Here is a 13,013-nt window from a genome sequence, read left to right on the forward strand (position 1 = left end):
ATGGTAATGATTAACAAGCTACAAAAAATTGTTTTGTGCAAGTTATAACAATGTGGAATGTACTGCCTGAAATAGATGCAGGTTCAATAAGTTTCAAAGGGCACTGGATATATAATTAAGGAGAAGATTGACAGGGCTACAAGGGGAAACAGAAGAGTGGATAGCTCTTTCCAAGAACTGGTACAGTCAAGCTTTGCCAAATGCTGCCTTTTGTGCTGTGCGATTCTATGAGATTATTCAACCATTAGGAGTAAATAAATATATCCAGGCACGGGTCACTGCAAAACTAGGGCCACAACTGATGAGTTCTAACTGGGGCTGCTGAGACCAAGGATAGCACCTCAATTATTGTTTTCCCTTTCTCTCTCATTTCTTTGTAGATGTAATCTCTTTTTCCTGCCGAATACTGAAAATCCCAGATGCACACCACTAATCATGCCACGCTGTGGTTATATCCCAGCATTTACAATTCTAGGACTTTTACATTCAATATTAATTACCCTCTTCAATCTTTGCAGACACAAACTTAGATCCAATGTAAGAATTTTGATTTAGAATCTATACAAAATTATCATATTCCCATCTATCAACCAATAAAAGGCATCACAATATCACAAGATTTTCTGGTCATATAATGATGCTCATTCATAGAGATTTGCTATTTGTCTCTGTCTGACAGTTCAATCCCACTCCCCAGTAGTGACACAAAGATGCAAAAACAAATCCACTAATAGCTTACACTGAAAAATTTATTCCGAAATAGATCGGAAAGCAGCCACACATGAAAGGGCTCAGTAAACTGTTCAAGCTGTTTATACAATCTCAAACCATAATGTCTTGGAACGTAATACAAATTGTGTTTGTTTTTCACATCAACACTGCCTGCACTTTCATCCCTCCAAGATCAATTTACTGTATCCAACCCTTAACTCAATTATATGAAAATCTCCTCCCAATACTTTATCATTGGACATGGTTATCTGCAGTTCTTAGCATATTCTATAGGTCATTAATATTATTACACTTTGACCACGATCTCAATCTCCATCTCCAACACTTCACCGTTTCCCCCTCCTCAGACCATCAAACTCCCTCCCATCACCATCACTCACTTACTCACTCTCCATTTCACTTTGAACACTCCCTTGCCCCATCCCCCAATCATCCGATCCCAATTACCCACACCTCCATCCCACCCCCAAATTCCCCTACGTTCCCCCCACCATCCTTCATCCTCCAATCACCCCTCAAGTCCTCCAATCCTTCACTCCCAACTTCCAGCCTCTCTCTCCCACCCTCACCCTCCAGCCCCTCTTTCACCTCATCTCACCTACCATCCCCTCTCAGCCCTCCACACATCTCCCTCTCACCAAAGCTCGCCCTCCTACCTCTCACCCGCCATCTCCCCTGCCCCATCTCCCATGCCTCATCCCCTGTCTGTGCCTCCATCCTGCCCATCCCTGCCGCCCACCCCTCATCCCCCCCGTTGCCCTCTGACCTCCCGCCCATCCCGTCACCCACCGAAACCTCTTCCCACCCCATCTTGCTCCGAACAACCCTCCCATCCCGTCGCACTCTGACCACACTTCTCAGCCGCATTGCCGTGACCCCCACCCTGCCCTGTCATCCTCCGAATCCTCCTCCCACCCTGTCACCCCCTTCATCATCCAATCCCACCTCTCACTCCCGTCACCCTCAGAACCCCTCCTGTCCCGTCACCTTTGGAACCCCCCCCCCCTCCTGCCCCGTCGCCCTCGGACCCCCCCGCCCGTCACCCTCAGAACCCCTCCTGTCCCGTCACCCTCGGAACCACCCCCCCCCACTCCTGCCCCGTCGCCCACAGAACCTCCCTCCTGTCTCTTCACCCTCTGACAATCCACCTGCTCTCTCACCCTCCCGCACCCCGCCTGGCCCCCTCACCCTCCCACACCCCCTCACCCTCCCGCGCCCCACCTGCCCCCTCACCCTCCCGCGCCCCGCCTGCCCCCTCACCCTCCCGCGCCCCGCCTGCCCCCTCACCCTCCCGCGCCCCGCCTGCCCCCTCACCCTCCCGCGCCCCGCCTTCCCCCTCACCCTCCCGCGCCCCGCCTGCCCCCTCACCCTCCCGCGCCCCGTCTGCCCCCACCCCTTCCCACACCCCACCCCACCTGCCCCCTCACCCTCCCGCGCCCCGCCTGCCCCCTCACCTGCCCGCGCCCCGCCTGCCCCCTCACCCACCCGCGCCCCGCCTGCCCCCTCACCCTCCCGCGCCCCACCTGCCCCCCCACCCTCCCACGCCCCACCTGCCCCCTCACCCTCCCACGCCCCACCTGCCCCCCCCTCACCCTCCCACGCCCCACCTGCCCCCCCTCACCCTCCCACGCCCCACCTGCCCCCCCCACCCTCCCACCTGCCCCCCCTCACCCTCCCACGCCCCACCTGCCCCCCTCACCCTCCCACGCCCCACCTGCCCCCCTCACCCTCCCATGCCCCACCTGCCCCCCTCACCCTCCCACGCCCCACCTGCCCCCCCCTCACCCTCCCACACCCCACCTGTCCCCCCTCACCCTCCCACGCCCCACCTGCCCCCCCCTCACCCTCCCACGCCCCGCCTGCCCCCCCCTCACCCTCCCACGCCCCACCTGCCCCCCCCTCACCCTCCCACGCCCCACCTGCCCCCCCTCACCCTCCCACACCCCACCTGCCCCCCCTCACCCTCCCACACCCCTCCTACCCCCCTCACCCTCCCACACCCCTCCTGCCCCCCCCTCACCCACACCCCACCTGCCCCCCCCCTCACCCACACCCCACCTGCCCCCCCCTCACCCTCCCACACCCCACCTGCCCCCCCTCACCCTCCCACACCCCACCTGCCCCCCCTCACCCTCCCACACCCCCCCTCACCCTCCCACACCCCCCCTCACCCACACCCCACCTGCCCCCCTCACCCTCCCACACACCACCTGCCCCCCCTCACCCCTCACCCTCCCACACACCACCTGCCCCCCTCACCCACACCCCACCTGCCCCCCCCCTCACCCACACCCCACCTGCCCCCCCCTCACCCACACCCCACCTGCCCCCCCCTCACCCACACCCCACCTGCCCCCCCCTCACCCACACCCCACCTGCCCCCCCCCACCCACACCCCACCTGCCCCCCCCCACCCACACCCCACCTGCCCCCCCCTCACCCACACCCCACCTGCCCCCCCCTCACCCACACCCCACCTGCCCCCCCCTCACCCACACCCCACCTGCCCCCCTCACCCACACCCCACCTGCCCCCCTCACCCACACCCCACCTGCCCCCCCTCACCCACACCCCACCTGCCCCCCTCACCCACACCCCACCTGCCCCCCCCTCACCCACACCCCACCTGCCCCCCCCTCACCCACACCCCACCTGCCCCCCCCTCACCCACACCCCACCTGCCCCCCCCTCACCCACACCCCACCTGCCCCCCCCTCACCCACACCAACGTGCCCCCCCCTCACCCACACCCCACCTGCCCCCCCTCACCCACACCCCACCTGCCCCCCCTCACCCACACCCCACCTGCCTCACCCACACCCCACCTGCCTCACCCACACCCCACCTGCCCCCCCTCACCCACACCCCACCTGCCCCCCCTCACCCACACCCCACCTGCCCCCCCTCACCCACACCCCACCTGCCCCCCCCTCACCCACACCCCACCTGCCCCCCCCGCTCACCCACACCCCACCTGCCCCCCCCCGCTCACCCACACCCCACCTGCCCCCCCCGCTCACCCACACCCCACCTGCCCCCCCCGCTCACCCACACCCCACCTGCCCCCCCCCCCGCTCACCCACACCCCACCTGCCCCCCCCCCCCGCTCACCCACACCCCACCTGCCCCCCCCCCCCCGCTCACCCACACCCCACCTGCCCCCCCCCCCCCGCTCACCCACACCCCACCTGCCCCCCCCCCCCGCTCACCCACACCCCACCTGTCCCCCCCCGCTCACCCACACCCCACCTGCCCCCCCCTCACCCACTCCCCACCTGCCCCCCCCTCACCCACACCCCACCTGCCCCCCCCCTCATCGTCCCGCACCCCTTCCTGGCTCCCCCAGTCCTCTCTCATCCTCCAGCCCCCTTCAGCTTTGTGCCTCCTCCCCGTGTTCCACCGCCATCTCCCCTCACCCTCCATCTGCCTTCCATCCCCTCAGCCCCCTCTCAGCTGCGAGCTGTCCATTGTGCCATTAACCCATTCGCCTCCCTGCCGCTTGCTCACCTCATACTGGATGTACTGTTTGCGCCACTCCGGCGTGATGTGGGCTGAGAGATGTTCCGCGAATTTCATGATTGGTGCTGTCTGAAGATGATTATTTCTTTTTGTTTTTTAACAAAAAAAAGAAAACACAACACACGAATTAAAAATCCGAGCAGTGAGTTGAGGGCTTCCGCTGAACAACCACCATTCCTGATGGAGGCTCCGGGGAGGGAGGGATGGGGAGGGGATTGCAGATCTCTCTCTCTCTCTCTCTCTCTGCCTTGTTGATGTCGCTCGCTGCCCTCAGACGGAACAAGGGGACTGTCACTCACTGCCGATCATCCGCCATCTTACTGACAATACTACACAAGGGCGCGCGACGCGCAGGGGGAGCGCGCGCGCGCGCGGTCACGCCTCCGCAGAAAGCGCGCCTGGCCGTGCGTCACTGGCCGCGGCCAGAGCGCGCGCCTCCAATGACGACGTCCCGTCACCTGTCGGCTGACCCCTCCCCTCCTCGAGCTCCCGCTTTGAGTTTGAAGCGTATCCCCCCGCCCCCGCCCCCAGGCCCCGGCCCCGCCCCTTCTCCAGCGCCGCGGTCTCAGAGCTATGGAACGGCCGACCGTTGAGCTGCTGGCGCGCGCATCCCTGAGGGGATGAATTAAACTGTGTTTTTATTATTATAACGTGCAGAGAAAACGTATTCGCTCGGAACTGTAGATTAATGTGGGGCTGACCGCACGCTCAAGTGTCCCTTGGCTGCCACTAGTTTCGCGCCATCCATCAAAATGAGTGGAGAAAATAGGACCAAGTGCCCAAAACCTAGCCTCCTTCAATGTATTTTTATTCCACCTGATAGACTTTGGGTAACTTTTTTTTGTTGGTTGGTGATGGCATCCTTCGAGAAGGCAGCATTGGATTCCATTTTTAATCTAGAAATTGATTTAGAGTTTCTCCATCACCCAGAAGGACAAGGGCAGCAGATGCCAGGGAACACTACCACCTGCAAGTTCCCTCCCAAGTCACTCACATCCTGATTTGGAAATATATCGCCATTCCTTCACCGTCACTGGGTCAAAACCTCGGAACTCCCTCACAGCACTGTGTGTGTACGTGCACCATGTGGAGATGCCCGCGTTGGACTGGGGTAAACACCGTAAGAGGTTTAACAACACCAGGTTAAAGTCCAACAGGTTTATTTGGTAGCAAATGCCACTAGCTTTTGGAGCGCTGCCTCTTCGTCAGGTGGAGTGGAGATCTGCGTACCTTCTAGATTTGTGTACATACACCACATGGACTGCAGCAGTGAAGGCAGCTCACCATCATCTATCTTCTCAAGGGCAATTAGGCGTGAGCAATATACGCCCATGTCCTGGGAATTAAGTTTAAAAAGGTCAAAAAGAACTTCTCTGGTCCTGAGGATGTTCCAAAGCCGTTTGGTGCTCTGGGCTAAGGGAGGAATGTTGGCTAGGGCTCCTCTCCCACCCCACCCTCAACACACACACACACACCAGATCTTCATTGAGACAGTAAGAAATGGCTTCTTGTATCAGTTGTGAAGAGATGGTTTATAAGTATTACGCTGTTTAACATGTTTTGCTTCAGCTGTTAAACCAGATCTATGCTAATTCACGAATTAAAATGAATTTGCATTTATATAGCACCCTTCATACCCTGAGGATGACAGCTGTTGAATTATTTATAGTGCAGTCACTATAATGGAGGTAAGCATAGCATCCAATTTATACAAGAGACTTAGAAAATGTTAAGGTACATGAAATTAGAGGCAACCTTTTGATTTAGGCAGTGAATTGATCAGGAGGTATGGAACAGAGTAGGCATATAGAGTATGTACACTGAAAGTAACTTGCAATGTCTCCCAGGGATCTGTGTTGGAGTCTCAGCTTTTCACTGCACACATCAGTGATTGAGATGTAGGATTACAAAGTTGTATGTCCAAGTTTGTTGATGACACTTAAGAGACACACTAAGTAATGTAGATGGAAGCAGGAAATTAAAAAGGAACATTGACAGATTAAGTGAGTGGGAAAAAACTGTGAGATCAACCACTTTGGACCTAAGGACAATAGATCTGAGTACCTTCTAAATAGTGAGAAGCTAGGAACTGTGGATGAGTAGAGAGACTAAGGGGACCAAATTCAGAAAGCACTGAAAACTAGCAGTACAAAAATACCATCTATACTCATGTAAATGCCAAATTTTTGAAACCTTTCTTTACTGTTACAAAACCCCATTGATGTTATGTGTGAGAGTGTTCCAACCTGAAACACTGGTTTTGTGTGATGTATTTTTTTGGGATATTAGTGGGGAACATTTGCGGAAACAGTAAGAACTCAGACCTCTCTTTTGTTAATCAAACAAATGCAAGTATTTATTGAATAGAAGAATGATAAGAAAAACTACAAAGAACAGTCTTGTACTTCAGCAGATTAACAATAAGCACTAAGTCCCCCAAAGACTGAAAACCCAAAAGTATCTGTTTCCCCTGTAATTCTAAACTCTGCTGAGACCCTGTTTCCCAAACAACAACCATAAATCTATTGGTCAAATCTAGCCAGTGATTACCACACCATACAGCTTAAATGATCACGGCTATGGAATAGCCTCCGGTTCAGGAAGGAAAACGATCTTTTGCACAAACTGCTTTTTGCCTTCAGCACTCCATCTCTAGCTGAGGTGTTTTCTGAAGATGGCTGCTCCCCTCACTCTCTGCTGCTGCTTCTTCAACACCCCATCTGTATCTAAACTGCTTCCTAGATCACAGCACTCTGACATCACACCTGGGTGGTGTGCACTGTTTTGATCATGGAAACGACATCGCACTGAATGGGTCTGTCTGGATCAAGGAAGGAACCAGGCTAAAGGGATTATAAAGGTGCTAAGCACCAACCATTCAAACAGGATATCTCCACGAAATATGCTTTGATATTTTTAATATAAGTTTTGTAATAAAATGGCCAAGACAGTAGGTCTGGCGCTGCAGTCATCAAAAAGAGTCAGGAAGGGGCAACATGATCCACAGACCTACAGCTCACAAAGGAATGACCACCCACATGGGGAGTTGTAAGTATCAGCCAGATCCAAGGGATATTGGGGCTGAAGCTTAATCATAATTTAAGGGTAGCCACTAAATCCTGAGGGGGTCTGAGTTGAACAGTTAAAGTTTGGGCAGAAATGTGGGGTTTTGCCTGTGGTCTTTAAGTTGAGGCTTTTATTAATAAGTTGTGGTTTGGAGTGTTGTGTGGCATCATTAAACTAGGTTAGAACTCTTGTATTAGGACATTAAGAGTTTTTTTAGTGAACAAGTTTCTGGTTGAGCCTAAAATCCTGTGTCTGTGTAAGTTCTTCCCCCCCCCTCCATCTCTCCCCCACAACACCTTAGGAGAAGACACAGTAGCAGCAGCCAGACCTGTGGTTTCAATGGGAAGGAACTGAAAAGGCTGTGCCATGAGAAAATATCATACTGGTGGTCCCAGCCCTTGATCTAGGCTTTGTTTCAAGGGTATTTCACTGAGCAACCACTGGCAAAGGCCTACATGGCCAGGCCTAAGCTTTCTCTTCCCTCCTCTCCCCAGGAAGACTGAGGACACTGCTGGAGGACAAAAGTCTCAGCCATTCATTTATTTTGAAGCTGACTACTGCATCCTGTTTCCATGTATGCAATTTATTTCTCCTCTCCAATCTTTCAGTTCCTCCCCATTAGAAATCAAAATCGACCAACATTATTCTTGTCTTGACAAGTAGGAACTGCAGGAATTACAGTAAGTGTAACTTTTTAAATGAATAATGATTTAAGGTTTTTGATATAATTGTAGAGATTATTCTTTGCTTCTGAAACTTTAGGACTTTGATCCCTAAAAAACTAGGGTCGATTTTTACAAAAGGTACATGAAAATTTACAACTTTTCAGGCAAGAATCATGTGGTTGACTTTTACGTGAGGTTGACTTTTACGCAAGAACATACAATAATTTGAAAGATTAATGAAATGTTGACCTTTATCTGAGCAATTATATAGACCACATCTGAATTGTGTAACATAACCAAAATATTGCTGCTGGAAATCCAAAATAAAAACAGAACATGCTGGAAATACTCAGCAGGTCTGGCAGCATCTGTGAAGAGAGAGGATTGACATTTCAGTTTGATAACCTTTCAGCTGATGAAACATTAATTCTGTTTTCTCTCTGCTGCCAACTCTGCTGAGTATTTCCAGCATCTTCTGCTTTTACTACTGAAGTACTGTGTACAGTTCTGGGCACCAAACCTCAGGAAGGATTTATTGGCCTTGTGGGAGGTTCAACATGGAATCTATTTTTGAGGGTGTTTACGGTCTGATTGATAGCTGTGACCCCAGAAGAATTGCTCTGCTTGTCTTCATCAACTTGAACAGGTAGACATGGCCTGAGATGGACGGAATTTCTGAAAGTGCAGCAATGGAATGTAAACCAAGATTTTCTGCTCAAGTCAATTGGGACTGGAGTCCGCACTTTCCAGACTTGAAAGTGAGAACATCACAAAATGGCAGACAAATTCATTTAACAACTTGTCCTTTCTGTTATTACAGATCCTGTGTAATAATTTTGAAACACCTTGTGAAACTTGATAATCCTGATCTTTATAGAATCCCTACAATGCAGAAGGAGGCCCTTGAAGTGTTTAAGACAATTAAAGGATTTGATAGATAGAATACAGTACAGAAGAAAACCATTTGACCTGTCATGACCATGATCATGCCAGCTATTTGCGTAAGCAACTCAATTTATCCCACTATCACCTCACCGCCCCCCCCCTCCACACACACACACACACACACACACATATACCTCCCCTGTACCATCCCCACCTTTTCCCTGTAGCCCTGCAAGTATTTCCTGTAGAGGGGCAGGAGGTGGTGGTTGGGGAGGGCAGAACAAGGGGCATAACGTTAAAATTAGAGCTCGGCCATTTAGGGGTGATGTCAATCGGCACTTCATAAAAAAGCCAGTGAAAATCTGGAACCTCGCCACAAAAAAGCTGTTGAGGCATGGGAGTCAATTCAAAATTTCAAAACCAGGAATGATAGGTTTTTATTCGGCAAGTGTATTAAGGGTTACAGGACCATGTGGCAGAGGTGGATAAAAGACACAGAATAATCATGATCTAATTAACTGGCAGTGGAAAAGGTTGAAAGGTCCAAGCCCTCTCCTCCTGTTCCAAAGAAATAACTAATTATTGTAAATTTTAATAATAAATGGCTCAATAGATCTTACACAAAATGGAACTTAACAGCTAAACCTGATCTTATTTCTGTTTGCTAGCCATATTGCATTTTGCAGCAGGGTCACTGCATAGCATCCATAAAGGAAATTCAGTTGAGAAATACCAGACCACTAGCAATAGCTCCATCTACAGACGAAAAGGCAAAGCACTGGCTGAATATCAGCTGCAGGGGAACAGGGCCTTAAATAATCGCTAAAACAAAGAAACGTTGAAGTGAATGAAAGGAAACGTGTTAACTGCCTGACTGATTCAAATATTTTAATAAATGAAGATTGTATGTTACAGCTAAAATTAGGCTTCAGAATATAAGAACAAAGGAACAGGAGTAGGACATTCAGCCCACTGAGCCCGCTGTGTAATTCATAGAATCATAGAATCCCTACAGTGCAGAAGGAGGCCATTCGGCCCATCGAGTCTGCACCGACCACAATCCCACCCAGGCCCTACCCCCACATATTTTACCCGCTAATCCCTCTAACCTACGCATCTCAGGACTTTAAGGGGCAATTTTTAACCTGGCCAAACAACCTAACCCGCACATCTTTGGACTGTGGGAGGAAACCGGAGCACCTGGAGGAAACCCACGCAGACACGAGGAGAATGTGCAAACTCCACACAGACAGTGACCCGAGCCGGGAATCGAACCCGGGACCCTGGAGCTGTGAAGCAGCAGTGCTAACCACTGTGCTACTGTGCCGCCCTAAATTCAGTGTGATCATGGCTGATCACCCACTTCAATGCCTTTTTCCCATACTATCCCCACATCCCTTTACATCACTGGCATTTAGAAAACTGTCAACCTCTACTTTAAACATGACTGAGCTTCCAGAGCTCTGTGGAATAGAGGATAAGAAAGATTCACGGCCCTCTGAGTAAAAATATTATCCTCAACTCAGTCCTAAACGGTTTCCCTCTTATTTTGAAATTGTGTACCCTGGTTCTAGACTCCCCAGCCAGGGGAAACGTCTTACCTTTATCTATTCTGTGTATTCCTTTAAGAATTTTGGAGGTTTAAACCAGATCACCTCTTATTCTGCAAAACCCATCCAGTTTCCCTAATCGCTCTTCATAAGACACTCCCGGGAACAAGTCTGGTTAACCTTTGTTGCACTCCCTCTATGGCAATAATATCCTTCCTAAGGTAAGGGGACCAAAACTGCACACAGTATTCCAGGTGTGGTCTAGCCAAGGTTCTATACAATTGAAGCAAGACGTTGCTACTCCTGTACTCAAATTCACTTGCAATAAAGGCCAACATACCATTAGTCTTCCTAATAGCTTGCTACACCGGTATGTTAGCCTTCAGTGACTTGTGGACAAGGACACCAGGTCCCTTTGTACATCGACACTTCCTAATTTCTTACTATTTAAAAAATACATCTGTTCCTTATACTAAAGTGGATAACCTCATTTTTTTCACATTATATTCCATTTGCCATGTTTTACCCACTCACCTAAGTCAGTCAAAATCCCTTTTCCACGTTGCATCTTCCTTACAGCCCACATTTGTGGCTTTGTGTCATCTGTGAACTTGGAAATATTACATTCGGTCTCCACCAACAAATTATTGATATGTATTCTGAACAGCTGGAGCGGATCGATGTGATACCCAACTAGTTTCATTTATTCCTACTCTCGGTTTGCTATCTGTTAAACAATCCTTAACCCATGCCTGTATTTGACCTCCTATCCCATGTGCTTTAATTTTGCTAACCAACCTCCTGTGGGGGACTTTATCAAAAAAGCCTTCTGAAAATCCAAGTTTACTTTATCAATCCTGTTTGTAACATCCTCAAAAAACTCCAACAAGTTTGTCAAGCATGATTTCCCATTCATAACTCCATGTTGACTATGCTCAATCAGATCATTGTGTCCATTTAGCACATCCTTTATAATATATTCTATCATTTCCTTCCTAATGATGGAAGGCTAACTGGTCTGTTATTTCAATTTTCTCTTTTCCTCTCTCCTTAAATAGTGATATTTGCTACCTTTCAATCTGCAGGAACAATTCCAGAATCTATAGAATTTTGGAAAATGATCACCAACGCTCCATTATCTCCATAGCTACCTCTTTCAACACTATGGGATGTAGGTCATCAGGTCCCAGGGACTTATCAACCTTCAGTCCCATTAATTTCTCCAATACAACCTTCTCACAAAAACAAATTTTCTTCAATTTTTGCTAGGGAAATACATCAAATGCTTCATAAAATTATAAAGTTTTCTCACTATTGATGTAATTGTGTTCTGAATCTGAGTTGACGGTGACTTTCTGAGTCCCATTTAAAGGGATAATATCCTCAAAGAGGGACAACGGTGGTTGTCTGCTTTGGTACATCTTGGGGGAACATGGATTTAAATTAGTCTGAATAGTGTCCTTTCTTTTTAGCTGATATGTAACCTTCTACGGTTTTTTTTATTCATTCGTGGGACATGCGTCACTGGCTGGGTCAGCATTGATTGCCCATCTCTAGTTGCCCTTGGAGGGCAGTTGAGAGTCAACCACGTTGCTGTGGCTCTGGAGTCACACGTAGGTCAGACCAGGTAAGGACGGCAGATTTCCTTCCCTAAAGGGTATTAGTGTACCAGATGGGTTTTTCCGACAATCAACAATGATTTCATGGCCATCAGTAGATTCTCAATTCCAGATATATTTTATTGAATTCAAATTCCATCATCTGCCATGGCGGGACTCGAACCAGTGTCCCCAGAACTGAGTTTCCGGATTAATAGTCTAGAGATTATACCACGAGGCCATCGCTTTTTTGGCAAGTCATGTTGTAAATTTGCTTGGTGCCTTGCTAAGAGGTCTGGAGACTTGTATAGTTAAACATAAACCATTTATTGATAACCCACAATTTCAGCCAAATATTTGTTTACTCTATTATTTTCCAATCCATTTTTAAGCTTATGAATCTTTTCATTCAGCTCAGCAACTACCCTGGTGAGTTCAGTTGTCTTTGTTTCAGAGTTATCTGCTTTTAAAATCTGGATTTGCTCTTCCATACTTATTTCTGTTTATTGTTTCTCTGTCTGCAGCAGAGCTTTGTCCTTGTCATAGAGTCATAGAGTAATACTTGGTTTCACTGTTGGCCAGGTCTGTCTCGGCGAAGTCTTTCAAGGAAAGCACTTTTTTGAGTACCTTTTCTGCATGTATTTCTGGTTGAATTATGGCAGAATCTATCCCTCAAAGATTGGCCTCTTCGATCTTCCACAAAAGGTGTACCACATGAAGACTTGACATCTAAAATTAATTTGTTTGCTGCATGTCTGTCATGTTTCCTAGATGGAAGGATGTCATAAAAAGTCATCTTTTTTTTGCTAATGAGCCACCTGTGTTCCTCAGGTAAAGTTGGACTGCTTAGTCTATTCAATCTATATGATAATTTTCAAGCCTATTTGTAGAATGTTTTTATCACTAGGATGTAATTTAGACCAAACCCCTAACTGGAGCTAGAGAAACAAAGCTGGCATCCAATCAACTCAAAGCATTCCTGTGATGTCATTGACCTT

At 49.6% G+C, this 13,013-nt stretch overlaps 1 protein-coding gene across 1 annotated transcript in view; it reads right to left on the reverse strand.

The window, feature by feature from the left end:
* Positions 1-4,601, reverse strand: part of xpr1a (xenotropic and polytropic retrovirus receptor 1a) — a 323,914-nt gene extending 319,313 nt beyond the window's left edge. The window contains exon 1 of the mRNA XM_078217964.1: positions 4,240-4,601. Within this exon, the coding sequence (XP_078074090.1) occupies positions 4,240-4,308 (69 nt within the window). The 5' untranslated portion in view covers positions 4,309-4,601. The remainder of the gene's footprint in view (positions 1-4,239) is intronic.
* Between the last annotated feature and the right edge of the window lie 8,412 nt (positions 4,602-13,013).

The sequence above is a fragment of the Mustelus asterias genome, chromosome 8 (genome assembly GCF_964213995.1).
Source record: "Mustelus asterias chromosome 8, sMusAst1.hap1.1, whole genome shotgun sequence".
NCBI classification, from domain to species: domain Eukaryota; kingdom Metazoa; phylum Chordata; class Chondrichthyes; order Carcharhiniformes; family Triakidae; genus Mustelus; species Mustelus asterias.